Source organism: Poecilia reticulata, linkage group LG3 (assembly GCF_000633615.1).
Source record: "Poecilia reticulata strain Guanapo linkage group LG3, Guppy_female_1.0+MT, whole genome shotgun sequence".
In the NCBI taxonomy this organism is placed as follows: domain Eukaryota; kingdom Metazoa; phylum Chordata; class Actinopteri; order Cyprinodontiformes; family Poeciliidae; genus Poecilia; species Poecilia reticulata.
This window is the reverse complement of record NC_024333.1, coordinates 11359753-11383970: the sequence shown is the minus strand read 5'-3', so window position 1 is coordinate 11383970 and position 24218 is coordinate 11359753. Positions and strand designations below refer to the sequence as shown.

The window sequence follows — 24218 nt, the reverse complement described above, 5'->3', positions numbered from 1 at the left end:
AAAAAAAAAAGCAAAGACAAAAATGACAAATTTAATTAAATAAGGTATATCATTTAGCATGCTTTTTCTTTGTGTATTTGCCGTCCATGCTGTGAAAACCAACTCTTTCAGATGGTGAAATGACAAGTTATCTTGGCTGACACACAGTCTGTCCATGCCTTTTTTTCTTTTTCTTATTCGGTGACTTTATTTTGCCCTTTGTTTCTTTAAATCTGGCAAACACTCAATGCGTAAGGCATTTGATTATCAGACCGGATATTTTCGGTAGCCAACATGTTCTTGTCATTTGAATAAGCACAATTCAGTGTTTCATGAAGGCACGGTGATTTAAGTGTTATCTTTACCTGTGTTTTCTTATGTATGGAAAATAATAGTCTGTGGAAATAGTACATATATATACAGTATATATATATATATGTATATTTACATATATAGGTCAATAAGTTGCAGGTACTACTGAGAAATTGCCCTCAGTTAAATCACAAATTGAAGAAAATCTATACAGTAAGATCAACCTTAGATAAAACATTGAGCCATTTACAAATATATTGCTATTTAATTGTACTAAACACTTTTAAAATCAGAGCGCTTTTAGAGCTTTTCAGTTTTATAATGCACATGTTGAGCACTGACATCCTTCATAAAGCTTTTTTTTTGTTTGTTTGTTTTGTTTTTCTAACAAGAAAAAAAACTGATTTGCCTTTGAGATTTTGCAGCACTTGAATAAAATTTATATGGGATATAGGCAACAGTAAAATTATGTGGTAAGATTTTCTTTCAATAAGAATCCAGAAAAAAACAAAAAAAAAACAAAAAAAAAACGTAAATGTTTTCGTGTTGGATATGCCACTTTATGCTGGAGATCTCTACCCGGCTGAATTTCCCCAATTCTGATGAGAAGCCATTATAATGACGAAAGCCAAGAACTGTCCTACCCACTGTGAATATTACAGATACATGATTGTGGTTAATAAGTATTATTTACAAACACAGAGACAGTGACAGAATAAACAAGTGTCCACAAACAAGTGTTATAGGACCAACACTTTTTTGAAATATAATCAAAAATCTTCTTTGATTGTGTTGATTAATATAGTCCCAAACAGCTCAATAACAATCACACCACAAAGATTTGTATATATTTGTCTGACAGTCATTTTTTCTCCCTCTTTTTCTGTTTTATGCAGGTCCTTCTTCCACATGTCCCCAAAAGAAGTGGAAAGAAAAGGTTTTTCATTGAGAATCGTAGCATTAAAAAAGAAGAAAAAAAAACTGTGTGGAGCTGCAGAAACATTTTACTGTGGAGAACTAAGCATCAGAAATATTTTGAGGCCTACACAGTACATGTGGCCTTTAAACTGCAGAAGGATTAACTTAAGTTGAAGAAAGCAGACAAGAAATAAACCAATGAAACACAGCGTGAGCCCAGGTGAGACGCCTCACCAGTTTACTCTGTCCAGATTTCTTGCAGCAAAGAAGAGTCAGTTTTATAGCTGCTGGTCCTTTGGACTGTCTGGGCAGGATGCTGACTGGCAAGACTTCAGACTCACCAAAGGAATATCAGCCATGCTGCTGCTGGTGAAGTGTCCCTCCCCACTCCCAAACTGCTTCCTGTCGCCAAAATGCTCTGACCGTCCACTTTCGTTTTTCCAGGTTCTGGACAGAGTGTGTCCATTGAGGAGTTTATCCTTCTGACCCCACTCCCGCTGAGAACTAAAGCTAGACACGGGCGACTTAGAATGCTGGTACGATCCTAACGTGGGAGGCATCCAGCAGTTGTCTGAATGTCCAAGGACAAGGCACTCCTGTGTGCACATCTCTGTAGCTTCCACAAGCCCTCGTGGTCCCAGGGGTCCATCTGAAAAACAAAAGGCCAAAGTACAGTTTGAATGACACTATGAAGTGCATTTTATTGTACCTAATAAATCATCTTATACGACAGTATTTTTTATTAAACAAGTTAAAAAGATGGAGAAAATATGAAAGTTGGAAGAAATCACAGCTCACTCTTCGTCTTAAAATGATAAGAACAATAACACACAGTCAAACATGGTGCATTAAAGTCAGAAGTTGCTTTGGTTGGATGAAATTCTATAATTCAGATTCAGACAAATTCAGATCCCAAGCACAGCAACTTGTTTACTGCTGGATGTTTCAAAAACAGCAAAAAAAAACCAAAAAAAAAAAAAAAAAACAAAGCTTGGAGTTGGGCCTAGTCAACGTCTGGGCTTAAATCAAACAGGCACTGTGGTGCAACTGTAAACAGGGAGTTCATCCTGGAAAACGTTCCAGTGAGACTGAATTAAAACAAACTTGCAAAGAAAAAATTTGGAACTAATTACCAGTTATTGTTATAGAACGTGGCTGTTGCGCGCTCAGCTGTTTTTCAGTTGGCTTTTCAGCTGCGATTAATAAAATATTTTCCACTGAAGTGTCCTGCTTTAAATGTCAGAGCTCGGCTTGACAAAAGCAAGAGGATGCCGGTAATTTCTGTGTGTAAATGACGAACACTCCGAATTAACACATGGAATTAAGTGCATGTATTTGCATGTATTTGCAAGGAGTATTGATGCGCTGTTTCCAAGTGGAGACAGGATTCATTCTTAAAACGAGGATAAACATTGTTCAGCAGAGATCTCAGGGGCTGTTGAAGAATGGAGATTTCAAAAAAGAAAAAAAAAAGGAGTGGCTGTGATCATGTTCAAAGTGTGCAGTGAAAAGCACAGAAACTACTTACTGACCTGCCATTTATGTGACATTTAGCTTTTTTGTATTGGTAGATAAATAGCTACACTGAAAGCATCATGGCATCATGATCTCACCGATGGCATTTCCTCAAACTCACAATTCTTGTAAAAGAATGGAACATGAATAGTATCAGAGTACATATATCTGCATGCAGCATCAGTATTTGGTGTATTAATTGTCAAAGCTATGACGTCTGAATTTCACTTTGCTCCTTCAAAGCAGCTCGGGGATTATTATGGACACTTTGTGCTTTCCTGTTTCCCTGGTGTGATAAACATGACCATTTGCATGTAGACAATCAGTGCCCCAGTGGGCAGCTGAGAATAATTTGAATCAGCCTATTTCTCTTGCAATCAAGCACATACCTTCTCATTTAGAAAATTTACAGATAAAAATTGATTAAAAGACCACTTGAGGAAGCTATCTGACGTGTTTCACAATATATACATGAACAGCACAACTTTTGGTACCATCAAGCAGAGCATCGGACGTGCATAGAAGTCTAAACACAACAGACTGCTGAATGATAATTAGATTTTTTTTTTGTCACCCAAGTGTTTTATTAGGACAATAATAAACTTGCAAAATGGACCATGTAATTTAAACCAAGACGTAATGTGTCACACTGCTTTAATAAAGCAATATATTTGAAAGGTTTTAATTTCACCTGATTATCTTCTCCCTTTCAAGAAAATCTGTAGTTTCCTTGAAGGTCAGATATGATAAAAAGTTCAGTGTTCGTGGGTCCTACTTCACATTTATGCAGCTGCTCCACACTCGAAAGGCAACATTTTCCAGAATTGGTCCTATTAGTTAGAACAGCTGATGTTTTTTTTTTTGCTTTTGTTTTGTTTGTTTTTATTAGATTTACATTAACACAAAGAAAATATCAAGGTTTGTTGGTCAATTCAGTTAGTAATGAAACACTTAGATCTGGAATTTTAAAGTAACTGTGTCTCTTTCCATTACAAAAATGGATGCATCAGATAGAAATTCGACTTCCCAGTTTGACACCGTGAAATTGGGCCTCTGTCTCTTTAAGAAGCTCCTGCTCTTTTTGACACCCCGCCTTCAGCACATCACAACAGTGTTCCTGCATTATGCCATTTACTACTGTTCCTAGCAGTGTTGGACTGAGATGTAGTTTATAACTCTGTCATATCTTTACCCTTGAATGATTTAGATTTTATTCCACTGCCTAATAGCACCGTCACACTGCAGTGAATATTCATAAAATGTAAATACTGTTTTTCTCAAATGACAAAGACTAACAGAATTTATGCATCTCTGATTTGCTGAAAAGGACAATAGATAACACATTTCCTAAAGTCCTTGCAGTGTGTTTTAGCATAAATTTATTCTTGGGTAGAAAAAAAAAGCACTGTTTAATTTCTTTGTTTTAATCTCTGTCAGTAATAGAACTCCAAATACCAACACTGAATTAAAATAATGCTATTTGTTATCATGTGCAAAATAAAACGATAAGTAATGTCTTACAGCGGGTCTTCGCTAAAAACATATCACTTCCTTTTGCCAACGTCTAGACAAAATGTTTAACAAATTGTTTAGTGCTGTTTGTCTGTGCATAGCCTGTTGCTAATAGCTCAGAAAGCAAGTTCTTCCCCAAACACTTGCACACACATACACACACACTTCACACGCACAAGCAAATAGCCGGTGGCTGGTGTTTGGTGCAGAGCCCCTGAGTGCTTTAAATAACATTGAGGCACAGGTGTTGAGGAATGCAAGGGATTCAGTTGTGTGTCAGATGGTGCTGACTTTTGCTTACAGCGCTGTGCAAATTATGCAGAGGTCCACAAAGACAGATACCTTGAAGACAGAGAAACCATTAGACTGTCTCGTGATGCAGTGCTATTAGGATATGCTGGAGGCTGTCTAGTCTTAATTCTGCAGGAGCTGTGGAATAAATGTGAGCCATGAGGAATAGCTGCCTAATGATGGACACTTTGACCAAGCGGCATTAACAAACCTTCCTTTTTGTCCTCCTACTCAGCGTCAACAGATCACAGAGGTTACAGAGGAGGAGGAGGAGGAAAGGAAGCTCAATGCTGACCAGAGGATGTTTGCAACTGTAAGGGAGTGCACTTGCTTTACTCTTCTGGCTATTACTAATGAGATAACGTTTGGCTAATTAATTGGATGCACACTATCAACACTGATGTGCCAGCCCCACACCAACAACAGCCTTCAGAAAGTCAAGAGGGAATGGGAGGAGGGGGTGTGTGAGAGTGATTGAGTGTGGGGGGATTTAGCGTCCATAGGGCTTGTTTATTTATCCATGCTGTTAAGCATGCCCAGATGTTGTTATTTGGGGATAAATACGGCTTTGTTTTAGTCCAGCACGGAGGTTTAAAAGTAGCGTACCAATGTCTCCAGCTGGTGCTCAAAACCCCTCCAGATACGTCTGGCAGATTAACATCTCATGCCTTAAATCTGCAGTAGGTATTCCTAGTGACCCTTTGATTCTTCTCAATACAACCTAAACACATATGAGGCCAATCCATTACTATGCACACCATGGCATATAATGATACACCCTATTATAACTGTGCCCTGCAAATAGATCTGGTTCACACCAGCAGCACAGATTTCACAAACAGCTTGGAGAAAATGTGTGAGCAGTGTCCAACAAGGCATAGAATTACAACTCTATACAGCTTTGCAAGAAGAAAAAAAAAAGGAAAAGAAAGAAAGAAAGAAAAAAGCAGCCTGTGATCTACAGTAAAGGCGATCTGGTGTTAGATAGATATAATAGTGAGCGGAGCAGAACAGAGCAACATGCTGGATGCATTCTCCTGAGAATAGCAGTCTGGCTGATGGATCCTTTCTAGTGCTCCCTTTGAGGCCAGGCAGCAGCTTCTCATGAGAGGACATGAAGGGCAGGAGGGAGTCAAAATAGAAAATGAAGACAAAGCTTGAGTTTCAGAGTGAAGGGTGGTTTAGGAAAATATAAGGATCAGGCAAATTTTAAAAGAACAACAGCAGATGAGGTATAGATAAGAAAAACAGAAAATATTAAGCATGTTGAGAAAGGAGTCATTCACATAATTCCCATGATCACTGATAAATGGTACTGGATTAGACCTCACTAAGTACTATTCGTGGATCAATTTGTAATTTAAATGTTCAAACAAATGTACCCTCTTGGAAACACACATTTTCAGCATTAACAGTCTATGGCAAAATACCTAGTATTATTACTTACGTGTTTATTGGCAATGTTTCTGAAAAACTGTGACTTGCATTTCCCAGTCTTTATTATTACAACATGATAAGTAAATGAGATAAATAGGAGTGCATGTCTTCAAAGCACATGATAAATTACAAAGTAGCACAATTTCTTTTTTTTTTCTGTAAACCCTATTTAAATGTTTTATCATTAATATTGTATATTTGACATGAGAGACATTTTAAATTATTGTGCAGAGCCACAGCCTATTGGCTGAATAACTGAGTGCAGTTTGAATGCAGTGTGGCGGTTCATCTAATTTATTAACAATCAAGGTGATCTTTGATTAAAAATATGAGATAATGCATCCATCCCGTGTCTCGTCTCCTTATTCTTTCAAGGTCACATGAGAGGTTGGTGCCTATCTCCAGCAGTCATTGGGGAGAGAGGCAGGGTACACCCTGAACAGGGCACCAGTCCGTCACATTGACACACAGAGGAAAAATAAACATGCACATCCACACACATGCACGCATACCTAAGAGCAATCACGGATACGTTTTTGGATTCTGGGAGAAAGCCGCAGTACCTGGAAAAATCCCACGCATCCACGGGGCGAATATGCAAACTCCTTGCAGAAAAAGCCTAGACCAGGATTCAAACCCTTCTTGCTGCAGGGTAACAGCGCCAACATCTGCACTATTCAGCCTTCCAACAATACAGCAAACGTTATTCTGGTATGACAACTAATAATGATTTCGTCATGCTTTCTGTGCTACCGGTCCAAACCAAACATGTCATGTGCTTCTAAATTTAGCATGTAGAGATACTAAAATCTTCATCAGTGCAGACAAAGCATCTGCATACTTGAGCACAAGATAAAGTAATACTATTTGGGTCACTGCTAATAGATTTGCTTGGCACTTATTACATTTTATGTGTGATTATGCAGCGTCTCAGAGTTGCAGTGTTTATGCTCTTCTTTTTAATGCTGTCAAAAATGCATGACAGGTGGTGATAAAATTGTGTATGCCAAAGTGTCAAATTCAAAGAAAGTCTGTGTTGGAGCACTATTTACTCAAGGCAGAATAACTTCCAGTGACATATGAAACTTCTCCATTCAAGGTCCTACACTTATTATCACCAAAGTCGCTAGTAAACCACGGTAGCAAAACGGGTAGGGTGTGTGTCACCTCTGCTGTATGTTATTCCTCTCACTGTCACCAGATTTATGGTCTGCACAACAACATCACAAGGATTTGTAAAATTAACTTTACCTTTCATGCCCTCTCACAGTAATGGTACTTTGGAGGATGAAGGCATTCTTCAGTCCAGCACTGCAAAAGAACTGCTACCTTAATGGTATAAACAATTACAATTTCTTGTTAAAGTACCTCCAGCATGTCAACCTGCTCCTCTATATTATTTTGCAATAACTCACTTGGAACAAATAGATGTAAATATATATTTTCAAAGACGTTTTGTTTTTGTCTAGGCTCAGCACAGCAGATCAGATCTGAAGGGATATCTAAATGCCCAAAATTACTTTTAATATTCAAATGCAGTTCTGCAGCAACATTGTCAAAATATGGTGCTACTAACAAGGGTCACTGAATGCACCAGTGCACAGCGACATATTACACTTGTACAAAATACAGTGCGCTAAAAAAAAGTGATTAGGTGGTTTAAAGAAGCACAAATTGGTAGAATTTGATAGCTGGAGAACACAAGAGATGAGGTCTAATTTATTCCAGGTCTTTTAACTTAATCTGCCCACTTATTTTCTACATTTCAAGGCAATCTCCAACAGCTGGTGAGTGAGAGGTGGGCACATCACAGGGTACGATAACTGAGTAAAGTAAGCAAAAACAAAAAAACATTGTGAAGTTCCACTTTGCTAATAATAAAGAAAACAAGCACTATGATGAGCAGACTACATGCAGTTCTGCTCCTTTGGTGCACGTGAAGCACTTCTTATCAGTTTTAGGAAAATAAAATACTAAAATGAAAAGGGTAGCTTTGATTAAAAAAAAAAAACTGTGAAATATTTCCTTCTCACCAGGAGATACAAGCAAAGAGGTTTGGGACAAAAAAATAAGCTCACAGAAACATCTCCCACTGCATCTACGGTGACATTCAAACATCTTCCCTTTTTGCCTCAGCACAGAGACTTTTGCCAACAATCGTTATCTGTGCAATGCTTTCCAAACAACCACAGCCTACACCAAATAAGATGGAGGAGTGGAAAAATGTTTGTACTGCACTGCAGCAGAAGCTAAACAAGTCACCATGGACTAGTCGCTACACTTCAAAACATGTTTTTAGTTTTTTTGCTGTATTATTCTCCTGCAGGATGTCTCCGTGTGACATGAGCTGGCAGATATCACAATGTTCACCGCAGCCAAGTTGCAATGTACATTTTTAGATCTAACTGTGGTTTTGGGAACAGTAAATAATCCACATGCATTTATTGTGCTGTTGCTTTCCTCCAGGTGAAAGCTCGGTTGAACAACACATGTAAAGATGACACTATAGAATGCAAAACAACCGACTCGAAAAGGCACATCATAATACATCACTGTTTTCATAACTACTACATTCAGTTTGATACTGTGGACAACGCACGCAACTATTTTCGTCATTGTTGGATTGAAATTAAATTGAATTGTTTTTAATGAACGGCATCGTTACTGTTTACCTTATTTCCACAATGCTGAGTCATCTGTTAAATACAACAAATTTTAGACACCACATACCATCTATCACAGGCAAATAAATATATTAGAGTTGTTTAAAATAATGTTTAATCAATTTAAGATGGTAGCTGACAACTTTTGGCAACTGTTTCTTCCCATAGACCATGTGGATATGCGTTTTCTTTAATGGTTTACTGTATTTCAAGTAATTTATGTCTCTTCTTGTGAAAGAAACAGTGTTGTTCTTCTTTCATCATTTTTCTGTAAATAAAGAATGATCTGTAAAGCAAGATACAATGGAATGGAAGGGGCAAGACCAAATAAGCTTATTCTTCTACCTCCTTTTCAAACAAATGGTTATGTAAATATTAAATCATAGCATATGAATTAATATAATATTTTTGAAGTAAACAAATCAAAAACACCATGACAAATGATTTTACTGTCTTCTCTTTTATAATTTGATTTTAACATATTTTATTGACTTTTCCACTTTTTTATAGTTATTATGGTCATGAAGACAATATGGCAAATATGACAACTGTCTTTACACCAAAAATGGGAAAAATCAAAACCTATAAATTGTCTCTATAAATTCACTTTTGTAAGAAAATGTGTTAATATTGCATGAGACAAACATCTAAATAATAAGTAAAAGCAGTAACACCTTATTTGATTTCAGTATCAGTCGATTTGACTGCTGAACAAACTTCAGTATAGCCCTTTCATTTGGTGTTATTGACGTATCTAAAGTAACATGTACAGACTGTGATTGTGTTGATTTCAAGAAACAGTAATATTGCAGCATGACTATATTTATTTCCTTGAATCTAAAAAAAACAATTTTACCATTTTAATGGAAAAATATAAGAAAAGCATCAGTGTTGTTCAATATTTCAGTTCAATTGCTTGCTAGTGCATCATATTACACTAAGTCCTTGTTATTTTATTTGTTATGTGGCGGTCTGTATTATACAAGTATTGATTTTCCTCTCTGGGAGAGATAAGATGTCAAGAAATTGTCACTTATGACTTGCTATTAAATTGCCATGCATGAGTTGCAATTTCATTATGTCGGGCAGAATCATGTTGCAGACTGCTGAGAGTCATTTAAAAATAACCACAATAATGAATTAAATGCAATTAAATAATTTTCGTGAAGTAGATTTTTTTTTTCTTTTATGTTTTGATATGGGCTTTAAGATACATCAGTTCAGATATATTGGATGTGCTGATTAAAAAAACAAAAACATAGTAATGCCAATCAGATTGTCATCGTTTGCACTGAAACTACAAATAAATAACTGCCTTTGTGTGATTGTATTTATTTAAAAATAATAAAACACTTCAAAAAAGTATTAAAATGACGCACTTATTTATGCAGATTTCTGGAAATCTTTACAGGAAGATAATCGCTGCTCTTTGTCCTCTTTATTCTAACCGTTTCTGCAAATAAATGCATATATAAGTACAAAGTTTTCAAGGAATGTTTAGTTACAATGTGCTACCTTGGTGTTTGCCACATTTCATAAAGTATTTATGCTCTTAAGTATAATTAGGTCTACGTAGACCAATTCTGGACACACATGCATGCAAGCTGAAAATTGAGGGCAGCCTACAAATGCAAGGTACCACTGAGACTTCAACAACGGGTTTGTTCTGTCTTTACATTAAATTGCTCATCTAAGCTTACAAGTACTTGATTAATAATGACGAATGACGCTGTCAGTGACTATATAACAATGCATTAACATGCTATTACTGCTAATCAGTACGGCATCATGAACTGAAGAACGTAGACCAAAAATTGTAAATTTAATTTCTTAAAATATAACAATAAAAAAACCAACATGTTTTAATGCAGAAATGTGGGATTAATATAACGCAAAGGTTGTCATTTTTGAAACATACTTTTAATCTGATAAAGGAGCCTTATCGGAATGCATGTTTTAATTTATTGACTGTGAACATATACACATTGAGATGAAGGAAGCACTGGAGGTACGGTAACGGCTTATTGGCAGAAGAACATGGAAAGAGTAATAAAAAAAGAAATAAAAAAAAGTGAGCGGAGAAAGCAGTAGACAATGGATGATATAGAGGCACAGATACATTGTACCGTGAGGTGGTGACAGAAAGATGTAACTTTCTGTGTTGATGATTACCTTGAGCCCCAAGGAATCAGATCAGATAATAAAACAGACCCTTGTTATTCCCCTGCGAACTCTGTAATTGCAGTGCTGAAGTGTATCTCCTCTCTGTTAATAATTGTAATTTCAGACCGGGCTCTGCCTACATACATTTATTCATAATTACCTTAGGGAAAGGACAGTGTCATGCTGCCTAATAAAAGTGTGCCAAAATAAATTGAGGGAAGGAGTGCTTGAAAAATTACTTTAAAGTCAGACATTTTTCAATTTGGCAAAAAGCACATCAATGGAATATATTTTGGTATTTAGACTTCTTGAAATTATTTTACTAAATGTACATGAATTATAATACATGCATATTAAGGAGTAGCACTGCAGGGCTGCGGCGCTTGTTTCATCAAGTTTACTGGTACTTGTTTTTGGTCTCTCGCAGCTTAGCATGTGTTGTGCAGTTCACAGTGATATTTTCTGTTAAACATGGAAACGTGTCAAAATTAACGCACTGCTCAGGAATCAAATTGGCAATGACATAAAAGTTAGCACCTCCTCTCCAATTGTGAGAGGAATTTGCCTCTATTACATTGGTGTTGCCATGTTAACAAGTGGTAGATATATATTTAAAGGTACTGGATCACTTATAAAAGCATCAGAGTTCATCATGAAGTAGAACAAGTTGAAAATGATTCTCTGTAGATCAAATACAGAAGACAGATATGGGAAAGATGAAATATAACCTAACCTTACTATGTGTTTACATTTAATGTGAGGTAATGTATACTGCCTATACATTACATCTAAATGTATTATGCATTCAGTGCAAATCTTGGTTTTGAATAAGAGGTGAAATGGAAAAAAAAAAAAAAACGACAGAAAAACCTGTTAACAGAAACAGAAAATGTGCGTATCTTACATATCCGCACATTTTTGTGAATTATGCATATTCAAAAAGCAGAATATGCATAACTCTGCTTTGTGAGCTAGCTGGTATACTGCGAGGAAGTTGAGGTCAGGGTCTGGCAGAGACCCCTGTTGGGTGCAGGTGGCAAATAACTTCTGTCAGCCAAGTAATTAAGTGTCCATCACATCTTTGCAGGAGGGCTGTGCAACCCAGAAGCATCTTCCAGTCTCCATCTGTGAAGCAAACTGGAGCTTCTATATGCCCCAACATACTGTATGACCACCACATCTATAACATGTGAAGGAAATATTTTTAGTTGATGCTATCAAAATATAAAATTCTTACAAAAATTTTTAAAATACATTTTTGGGGGAGGAGAGGCTTTTATTAAATAAAATAGTGAATTGCCATGCTGTTTAATGCCTTTCATGGAAAGGTGTAATGCAACAATAAAGTCAAATATTTATATGTACAAGGTATTTAAACATCCTTTTTGTAGAAAAACAACCACAATGTAAAAGCAATCTGAAACGCCTTGTTGCTGAAACGTGCTATCCAAATAAACTTGATTGATTTATTGAAGGAACAAAAAAAATACTGTGTTTAAAACCTGCCTTGCAAATCACGTCAAAACTGAAAAAAACTTAATTGAAACTGGGGTATGACTGTGCTAGTGAAGGACGTTAAGTCAATCAATAAATGAAAACATAAACTGGTCTCAATCCAGTGGGGTAGAAAATACATAAAAGCATGAAAAAAAAAAAAAACTGGACTAATTTCCATCTGTGAGAAGGTAAAAAGAGGAAAAGAGCTGCTCAACAACTAAACCAGCTTTCACAAATACGAAATTCAAATGTTAAGCTATGTATGTAAATAAAAATGTACAGTTTTTACTCATATTTTTTAATTTTCATAGACCAAAAATATTTTGTACATTTTAGACATCTAATCAATCAATCAATCAATCAATCAATCAATCAATCAATCAATCAATCAATCAATCAATCAATCAATCAATCAATCAATCAATCAATCAATCAATNTCAATCAATCAATCAATCAATCAATCAATCAATCAATCAATCAATCAATCAATCAATCAATCAATCAATCAATCAATCAATCAATCAATCAATCACATTTTATTTGTATAGCACATTTCAGCAGCAAGGCATTTCAAGGTGCTTTACATAATTAAAGAAAAAATAAAAACAGCATGTGACATTGAATAAACAGTAAGAAAGAGAAAGAGATTTTGAAAAAAAGATTTAAAAAAGATAAAAACATACTTTTGTTACAGAATTTAAGCGTCTGTCTCCGCCGTCCGTTTAACACGGGTATTATCCAGGCCCCGTCGCCTAACAGGACAAGGTCTCCAACCTTGCAGCACCAGGCTCCGTCCACCTGTCACGCGAATTGTGTCTAATGTGAAGACTTTTTCAGATTTTCTTTTTCATATTTTACACACCTTTATTATTTTCCCCCCATGTGCCTTTCAGTACAGAAAAACACCACAGATGTCTACTTGCACGGTGTTACAGCATTGCTTTGGCAGGCCGTGTGTTTTTTTTTTTTGTTTTTTTTTTATATGCGGTTATGGCATATTAATTTCGCAACATGTGTGAAAGTAATTTGTTGTTTTTGAAGATGGCGGCAATTAATCTCTCAAATGACCTAGCTAGATTAAATCAGAAGAAAGAGAGGATGCTATGAAAATAAATGCCAGCATTAGGGTAGAAATTACATGATGACCTTACTGAACAATGATTTATGGATTCCCCAGTCAAGCAATTACATCAGGTGATACCTTTGAAATTTCAAACCATGGAAATTAAATTTGCTCCTTTGCAAACTGTGCACTTGTCAAGGACATTTAAAGTGTGGCCTATATTGCAATCATCCTCAGTAGTCACATTTCTCTGGGAACATTTTACGACATCAACAGGAACTGTGGAAAACATTTAGCAAAAACTTAACTAAATAAGACAAACTATTGCAGAAAGATGAAAAAAATAAATTAAATAAAAATCATGCATAGGACTGAATTTACAGACTTATTTACACTGATTTACATACTCCAACATATTACATGCATACTACAGTAAGTAAAAGGAAATAAAAAAAAAATGCTTCACATTATGTAAAACTCACTACGTAATAAGCAGTGGTGTTTCAAAGTACATATTTTGTTTTTCCCTGTTCAGATTTGACGTTTAACTGTGCTAAAAAGTACAGCTCAGTCTAAACTTGGACTTTAGTTTGAAAAATGTAAATCAGTTCCTGTGTGAAAGGTTGAGTCATTTCTGTCAAGACCACCTGTTCTAATCAAGAGGGTCACTCAAGATAAGTAGAATTAAAGGCCTTATCTCACCACCATGAACCTATTTCAGTAACATGTATTAGCTTCACAACCCGCATCGTCTTCCACATATTTTAGATAGGCTCTATGAAAAAATCCACAAATATTTGAATTTTCCATAAATAATTTGGAGTTACGGTCCACAAAAACATCAGCAAATAGGTGAATCTGTGAATGCAGAACTGGGAATAAGTAGAGGTCCAATGTATTTACAGCATGCTCCCTAGGTCTGTCCTTTATAAATCTAACAGGAATGAGCAGTGACTAATTGTTATCCTTTGCTATTTCTTATAATTGGACTGAACTGCACAGGCCTACTTGATAAAATAGCTGCTAGCCAGCTAGTTAAGAGCAGGGCACTGTACCTTCTACTTTACTATTTGTTTCAAGGATAAGACAAAGGATTATTTACCTCTGTTAGGTGAATTGTAGCATGTTTGCCTGCTTAACAGAGTTTTTTTTATGAAAAACATATCTGAGCAAATCTCTTAACGGAATGTTATGCTTTCAAAAAACTTTTTTTTTTCAGTTTAAAAAAAAAATCACATAAATCAATCGCAGATCAATTTTCTTCACTTTCTACATATGAATGAGCTGAAACGTTTAATATACATCAGTTGGGAAAATACAAAATCAATCAATATGTTTGTTTTATGATTTTTGGCTGTCATCGGGGTTCTGTCTTCTGCCACTACATTTTCAGACTCTTATCCGAGTATGCATTACAAAATATGATGCATGGGCATGAAAACAAGGCTGCACACCACTCAGGTCTGTTGGAGTAGAGGTGCCAGGCTCACCATATGCCACAGAAAACTGCAGTTACAGAACAAATAAATACAATAAGCTATCCAGACAAAGAGTGACCAACATATTTTGATGAAATTAGATAGTGGTCTTTAGATTTAAATTTTAAAGGAAGACATTTTTCACCATGGTTATATTTAGAATTAATCTCTCTATATAGCTACAATTTTACCTTCAATTGCAAATAATGGCTGGTATTAAGAATGCAAACTACATGAAGATGGAAATATATTAAGATTCAGCTTGTTTGCTGAGCAGCATTTTCTATTTATATGCAAAAATTAAACCAAAGGCCTTGAATCAAACATGTTTAATTGAAGCTACCGTTTCACAGCGCAGCTGGGGTTATAATTATGACTAATTAGATCCTGTATAAAAGTTGTATAAATTGGACGATTTCATATTTCTGTCTAAGATGTAAGAATGACAAGCTACTGTGATCAGTTTAGTGTAGCTTTCATTTTACATGCCCCATACTGGCCTGCGGTGTTCTTTGAATTCAGCTTCTATAGGCGTCTCTCCCTGATTAACAGAGAAAACAGACTGCTTACAGTATCGCATTAAAACTGTTCAAAACAGGTTTGCTGGCATCGCTTTGCTAACAACAAGGAAGCCTTCAGCTGCTGAAATAGCTAGTAAATTTTAAGTGGCACTCTGTCAAGACCAATCCCTCCAGTGGACCCAGTCACTGGACATTTGATGAGTTGCTTTGTCTGTTCCCCTCTCAATGTCAAAAAATCAGCAGGCACTCTGACTCCCTGATGGGGTCAGAGACCTCCGCCGCTGTGAGAGGGTGACCACGTTGATTCGAGGACACACAGTCATCACCCACAGATAAAGGGGCTTACATTTCCTGAGATACAATTGAAACACCATGAGTCAGTGACAAGCACATTAAAAATAAAATAAACGAAATGTACACAAGATTGTAGCGCTTAGCTAGCAGACAAGTGGTGTCATTGCTATGAACGTCTGCGGTTATTTTTATCCAACATTTGGATCCTGTGACACATTGAATAATGCAAATCTGAATTCACTGACAAAGGAGTGGAAATGAAAGAAAAGACTGTATGGGGCAGAAATGGTGCCAGCGGCCTCATCATTTCATTTCTTTTAGCCCATCTGTAAATGGCATGCATTTTAATCCTTTTAATTATGGTTCCTCACTACAATTACCTCAAATTAAATTACTTTGCAAACCTCAGAAGGATACATGGCGAGCGGAGAAGAAGTGGATCCTTCTGTCAGGGATTTAACCTCAGTTTCTGTGTGACACACTTAGCTGTCTCCCCCACCTTGTAAATCCGATGCTATATTAAACTGAAATATTGAAAATACCCAAAGCCTCACACTGCACCCATTCTGGAACCCAATCAGGCCTCAAACTCATCTAAATCCCCTCTTTCCCAGTCTGACTGCATTCACTGGGCTACAGAGATTACTGCAAGGAACCCTGCCTGGCAGGCACGCCACACTTAAATAATCTCTGGGTGAAATCCCAGTGTTAATGTGGGGTTTCTGGATCATGGCACCGCAGCGTTTTGCGGTGCTCTGTGCCACACTGGTCTGGTCGCAGATGACAGCATGCACCAGCGAGTGAAAGACGTATTGGGAGAGGGGGAAACCATCGTAACGAAAAGAGGGAGAATAAGAATAGTGATGAAAGGAGTAGAAAAGAACAGGAACGGAGTGAAGAATCGCAAAACAACAATGTGGCGTGAGGCGGTGGAGAAGATGAAAAGACAAGGCAGGGGAGGCATTGAGGGTGAGAGAGAAAGGGCTGTGGAGGCGAGATAGTCCCCTGAGTGGGACAGAAGAAGCTTGCCAAGGTCTAAATGACATTACTCTGCATGTTATATACTTCATGGCCTTGGGTGGGTGTCTCATGTGCCAAGAGATGCATAAAATCCTGACTGCTATTCTTACCCTTCTCCAGAGCTGACCCATAAACACACTCATCTCACACTTGAAGTGTGGCATCAAACCAAGGATGCTTAACGCAGAAAATGAAGTAATTACTTGATGTTTCAATTGCAGCGCAATAATTGCTTTAGTCCACAGGATAACCAAGAAAGTGAGAAGATAACATATGCCAGTGAAGGCGACAGCATAATGACAGGATTAGTGTAGGTCTTAAAGACTTCATCTTTCACAGATACACATGGAAAGGAAGGGGGAGGGAAGCTTTGAGACAAGGAAGACAGTGAGAAATGTCTTTGAAGAGATGTTCTCCTTTAAAAGCAAACCACTGGCAAATATCTGTAAATACAAAAACACTTGTTTGTGCTTTTTTATTTCTAGTGCTGGAACCTGTCAATTATTATAATGGTTAAAAAAAAAAAAAAAAAAAAAAAACTTGCCGACAAATCCCTATCAAACTCTTCATTCTGCATCTGACTGATTCTCAAATATCGCTGCTGTTTCCATTGCCTGTCGTTGACTTTCTGGATGCTCTGTTGCAATAAAATTTCTAATCAGTCAGGAGAGAAGACCATCTCCTCAAGTGAAAAATCTCCTTAGAAGTGATTGTGTTTTAAATAAGTTTACAATAACCAAATCCCAAAGTGGAAAAACAGGACATGCGGTAATTCTGTAACACACACGTAGCGCTACATTAATTCAATTAAAATGTGAAAACTATGTCAGTAAAAAATGCACTGATTAATGCTGCCTTAAAGGAGGCCGCTTCAAGAAGCTAATTCCATAAAAAATGGTTTTGGGCTAAAATACTAAAGGCACCAAAAAGGGAAAAATAAAGAAGAAAAAAAGTCTTAAGAGATATAAAAACACAACCTCTTTCTGACAAACTATTATCTGTCCAGCATAAGTTCAGTCTTATTTGCTTCTGTTTACTGTGGATACCGATTCAACTGAAGATTGCTTTCCATACAGATAAAAAGATTCACATGCAGGGTGTTCTGACCAGCTTGAAGAAGGGTAATTAAGGATAGCATAACATCAACAACATAAGGTTGTGTCAAGGCCTTTGACACTTCTAATTGTATTTATCTAAAGCCTTGACTCCTCGGTCCCAGGAAAATTCATTAGACGGCGTAGCAGCATGAATTTCTAACACCTAAACGTCAAGAGTTTTTGAACACAAGGCTTTGTGTTGTTGCAAGAGGTAGATGGGCTGGCATCGGCTGGTGTGTGTTGGGAGGCAGTTGGACGAGAGGAACAATCTGTACCAGTTAATTAGCACACACAAGGGGGCATCAGGACAGCTCTCTCTAAATCCTCTCCTTCATCTCATGCCCATCCACAACAAGGGCTGCTAGATTAACCTGCCGGTATTATCACCTCAGCCACTGGGGCTGTCGATACATAATAGAGCAAGGAAGTCAAAGCCAGAGACGGAAATTACACATCGAAAGTGCAATTTATTGGTCTTAAATGACGGCGGGGAAGTGTCATGTCATGTGTTTTAAGGTGCTTCACTTCATTTGGTTGCTAATTTGTCTGTTCCTATTATGGTCCTGAGTTGCTCGACTCAAAGAAACAGTTCACCTCAAAATTGTTGAATTGCGGCTACGCTTTTAACATGTCAACACACGTCTTTATTTGTGTTTTTGTAACAAAACTGTCCTTGATTTATTCATATGAAAAAAAGGGAATATTTTAATTTTTCTAGGAAAAAAAATATCTTCTTAAGTCTACCTTTTTGACAGTTTTGCAGGACATTGTTCAATGGCAGTGTGTTCAATTTCTTTTTCTTCTTCTTCTTCTTCTTCAAAAAAAGACCAACATTCAAAGAAATTAGCAATGATTACCTTGACATGTTTTATGTGCTTGTAAGAAAGTAGTTCCAGTTGTTCAGTTACATAGTGCATACCTTTAAGGTAATCATGAGGTGCAATTTATCTAGATTGATATAAAGGCCTTGAAATATGACCTACAGCAAGTAGCAGTAACCTGTCAAGATAAATAATGTCTTCACTTACTGAAAGATGTGTTTATTATGAAAAAAAATTGCCACCAATGACTTCCAGGAACTGCTCCAAGTGTTAAGGACTTCCATTGTCCATAATCACATCTATAATAACTAGATTTGTCCACAATATTTGCGTGAATGTAACTTCTTTATAATTTTATCCAGATGGCAAATATATAATTCTGCAGTGATTACCGCACTACTTTCTAATTAGAAGATTTTCTGCGTTAGTCCTGTAGGGAAAACATTATCTCAGCTGTTTGGGTATTTCATAACTATGAAACTAGACTGAAATTGATCACATTACCACAAGTACATGAGAGGAATTGGAATTTTAGATGGCTTGTCATATGTGTAATTCTTGGACCACACATTTCATTATTTGTTTCCCTTGAGTGGCCCCAAAATTTTACCCTGTGCTGTAAACAGCCACAATGTAGGTGTACGTTCCCAGTGATTCCTTTCCAGGATATTTGTAGCACTCCTCTCTAACTCCTCTGCTCAAAGTACTTTTCTTTAAAAGCATATATCACCATGCTGAGAAATGACTCCACTTTTTTCAATAAAAGATAAAGACCATCTTATTACCTTCCCATTAAGGACATAACATTTTGTTAAATGGACTCCTATTTAAAACACTCCTTTGAGCTCTGAGCCAGATTCGATGAATCTCCGCTGCACTTTAATCAACTCCGGCTCTGCTGGTTCCACAGTGCCTTTTCATGATTAAGACGAATAAAAATTCATAGTATATGATTATTCCAGGTCCCGTTCAAAGCAGAGTAGAAGTCCCCAAAGGGTAATCTTACATATATCTACATCTACAGTGTGAAATATCAACAACATTTCCATTTTGGGGGATGAAGAAATGACACAGGTAAAAGATTAATTAGCATACCAGTTAAAGCTCTCACTCTTTCTCTTACGCATCTCTCTATCACACACAAACACATGCACACACATGCATTACTGGCCATAATACAAAAGGACAAAAACGACTCAAATTATAGTGTGCAAAGCGATTTAGACTGATTTCAGGGCATGTCCATACCCTTTGAATATTTTAAAGGTAATCCGGATCTCTTTTGTTTGAATTACTAAACTAATTTGTACAATTGTATATGTGAAAAGAAAACACTTCCTGAATTTAGCATTAGGGGTCAAGTGAAAACGCTGACAGTAGATGATATTTAGACCTGAAATCTCTGCCAAAGGCTATCAGCCCTGATCATGGAGACTGTGAATAACAGGGCTTTTGGCAGAAAAGGTTATGAAAGTTGAAGACGTTGTGCAAACAGCAAAAGTGCTTCTCAAATAGCTTCATCAGCTGTTCTCCACCAGATAGCTCTTGTACCCAAGGGAAAGGTCACAGTGGCCCATTTTTAAGAGCCTTAGCTCCGAGTGAGTCATATCAGGGCCCATCATAACCGATCATGTGACACTCCAGGCAGAAACTGGCAGTTGTCAACATTAGTGAGAGCCAGTCCTTAACTCAATTTCAGTTCATGTGCTGTGCCTGCTCTTAGCCTGAATCAACAAACTGCCTTGATGGGATAGCTTTAGGTGAAATGTTTTAAAAAAAAAATTTAAATAGGAAAAAGAGTCCTGACAATGTGTTCATGCCACTTAAAACTTTTTACCTGATTTGTCTTATTTTGACTAAACATGTCTGCGTTGAATTGGGATTCTACCTGATAGATAATTGCGAAGTGGACGGAATATTATTATTCAATTATTTTATTTTTATTTTTAAAAAATTAATAAAAGTGTGGTGATCATTTTAATTGATTTTTATTCTAATACCTCTCAATGAAATCCAGGGCAAGCAACTATTAGAGAACAATAATTAAGCAATAGTAGTGCATGAATTAGTGAATTATTTAAGGAACTGAAACTCCCCTGTGCAAAAAAAAAAAAAAAGAATAAAATAAAATAAAGTAGGGAAACCCCTTACAGTATGAGGCTTGAAACCCTCGAGTGTTTTAGTGACCTCAGGTTCAAGATTTATCTCCCTCCTTTTTGACTAGTATAATGTCAAAAAAATTGTACAGTGCCATATATGTTCCTTGGATGGGCTCTATATAAAACATACAAAAGGATTTTCCAACATTGCTGTATTTCCTTTCCTGTTAAGGTTGTTGCTCCTGTTTTAGTCTTGCATTTGTAAGGCAAACATCTGTCACATCCACGCTCCAAAGGTTGGGATGCTATCCAATTCACATATGGCTCCCCTGATAGGGTAGGTTTACTCATTGTCTCTTCTGTGAGCCCATCTGCTGCGGCTGGCGTTGTTACTTTACTCTTTCCTGTAGACTTTGAAAATCTGTTTACTTCAATATGTAATCATATACCTAAGTATAACTGATTTAATTGCAATTTAAATTCATTACACATTACATATATTTACATATAAAGAAACAAAAATAATGATTTGCTTTCATGTTTTCATGTACAGGTCTTTGACCCTCAAGTCAAATTAAAACCAGCTGCTTTAAGGGACATGGAAATGACTCCCTGTATCATTGAACAAAAATTGCATTCATGCTTCACAGAGGTAAATGATAGCAGGGATGTGAAAGGGGTAGTGGCTGATGCACTTTTATTCATTATGCGTTATTTGCATTTTACATTGTCGCTACATTACTTCTAAATTAGCTTCAAAATTAAAATGCAAATCAGTACCCGCATCATGTCTGCCACCATCAAAAACAGCAATGGTCATGAGTGCAAGCAGCTCATTCAGCTTTGTGGCACGTTTGAGTGCTGCTTGATATATAGTAGAGCAAAGTGCAACTGGTTTGTTATAGTTGTGTTCTGGATATGTAATACAGCGTTTATGTACTTTGACGCTTGTAACAATAACTTGGTGATGAATTCACTCATGTTAAATAATTTCAAATTGTATGTGAAAAATGTTAACTATTTTCTATGGACCTTAATGGAGGGCTCTTTGGTAAATTTTATTTGGGTATCATTTACAAGCAAAATCCTTCTCACGACACATGAAGATCATGAAATCCACATCATCAGAAAACAATGCCATTTCTCCTGTATTCACGGCCACATTTCACAAACTTTGTGAACTTAGTGTTAAGCTCAACAGTATTACAAAGCTAGAATGAGGGGTGTCAATCAGAAAATGTCTTGTCAAACCTTTTTATATTCCTTCCTCACCATTAATGAAAAACGACAAAATCTGAATTTCAAATATCCACAGCAACTGCTTTAAAAAATGGCTCAAAGTTAATGTTTGTCTCTTACATTATCCATAGTCAATATATATCATTGACTATCAATATCTATCTTGCTCTTGAAATTGTGCACCCTCTGGGTCACTTTCAGTATTACGTATTAAGAAAAGATGTTCTAGTGTTGGAACAGGACTTGGTTATTTTTTTCACAGCTTCATGACTCCAGAACATTTTTTTTCTCATTTTCTCAGATTGTTTGCACTAATAAAATCCACAAAGCAATGAATGGCTATGCAGGTGTAAGAGTTGTGTAACAGATTTTTATTTATTTTTTCCTAATCCTTCATCTTTATGGACTTTGACCTATAAGACCTACATGTGAACCACTTAAGGGATTTATAACTCTGTGGTAGATGCTCAAGGCCTACATTATGATTTTACTATTTTGCCACCTATTAACATTTATCAATATCTAATAAAAATAACAGATGTGGACACCTTTGTATACTCATTCTTGCGATAAAGAAAATAATGACCACAGTGGCCTTGGTGCCCTGAGCCTGACTCTAGCAAGTCTCCCAAAAACTTACATTTCTGTTACTATCAGTTTACACATTTATATTTCCCTTTTCCCATCGTGTTGTTTTACATGTATTTGGAATAGAGGCGCTGCAAAGACCTGTAAGCTCTGCTTGTTTGTACAGCCCTCAGCGGTAATTAAGTACTATCCAAGCAAACCCTTGTTTCGTATGGGTGTGTGGGTGTGTGGCAGCACATGAGTGACTTTGGAAGTTTTTCTGAGTAAACATTGAGCGATTTGCTGTGGTTCAGTAACACATTAGTGTTGTTCACTAATGCGTTTGTGTATTTGACCCATGCATCACTGAAAAATAAGAATTGTGAAATCAGTGCATATTAATACAATGTCTTAGAATTTTTTAAAAGTTTTTAAGAATGATTAAAACTAATGATTTTACCATAGCATGTGCCACTAATGTTTATTTAAAAAGCACAATTATTTACTTGTACACAGAGGAGGCTTAAGGATTTTGTTTTCCAGAATTGCATAATAATCCAGTTTTTGATCACAGATGGTTACTACTGTATTTCTATATTTCTGTTGAGCAAAGGTACAAATATGAGTCGTAGGTATCAACCATATCTCATATAAATATGTTTTTGTAAATTTACAGAATTCGTCAATGAGGTAACAACAAAAGGTGTAGACGAACTTTTCACGTTAATATCGGGACATGTATTTGGTCTTATGCCAAGATAAATTAATGAGGTTGCAGGGAGGTGTGCTGATACAATGCCAACTTTCTTTTCCTACAAGAGATCTTTGATCAGTGATCTCAATATTAATAACAGTGGGATTATTTACAAACAACACTGGTACAATTGTTAAACAGTTAATATGAAATAAATGACATTTTCACAATGATACATTTTATAAGAATGAACTTGCTCTGTGGTTTGAAGAGAAGAGTTGAACTGATTAGAAATCTACTAAAACCACAGAGGGAAGGATGTGATGTGTGAATTTTGTATAACTTTCTAAATATTTTACAATTGATAAAGCCTGTTGGATTGGGAAAAAAACAGGAAAAAAAAAGGTTGCAAAAACCTGCAGAGCTGCTTTACATTCTCATTCTCCTTCTCATTACATTTACATTCTCTGGCCAATTATCAACTTTTTAGTACAATAAAAACACTTTTTTTCCCCTTTCCGGATTTATTCTGTTCCTTGTCAAACTTAAAACCTTTTAAATGATCAAAAAACTCTTTAAATCATAAAAGAGTAACTTGACTAAAAATAAGACGCAGTTTTTACACAATGATGATATTTTTAATTAGAAAAGTAATTGCCCCTCTTCCTAATTGATTGTGCTACCCTTGGTGGCAACAAATGTCAGGAAGTCTATGAAATGACTGTTTTACTTTGCAGTGAAGCTATCTGGCCCACACTGGACATTTCTTGTAATGCTTTATCGCAGCATCTCAATCAGATTTTGAGCTTTTCAGAGGTGAACCAACTGCCGTGTTTTACATAAGTTTTCAACTACAAAAAATCAGACAACAAAAAAAAAACTTGCTGTGTGCTTTCACATTGGGTCACTGGAGATCCAAAGCTTCAGCTTGTGCATCTTTCTAGACTGATAGAAAAAAAAACTCAATGAAATATATTTGTCCTTACATTTATTTTGCATTGGTAAATTAGCCAACTTCATTTTGTAGAAAAATTATG

General features: G+C 36.4%; 1 protein-coding gene across 4 annotated transcripts in view; it reads right to left on the bottom strand.

Moving 5' to 3' along the window:
- Positions 1-1255: 1255 nt before the first annotated feature.
- The window catches only part of pcdh9 (protocadherin 9), a 202342-nt gene continuing 179379 nt past the window's right edge, over positions 1256-24218 (bottom strand). For all 4 annotated transcript variants that reach the window (XM_008404416.2, XM_008404417.2, XM_008404419.2 and 1 more), the window contains one exon: positions 1256-1858. In XM_008404416.2, the coding sequence (XP_008402638.1) occupies positions 1488-1858 (371 nt within the window). In that variant the 3' untranslated portion in view covers positions 1256-1487. The remainder of the gene's footprint in view (positions 1859-24218) is intronic.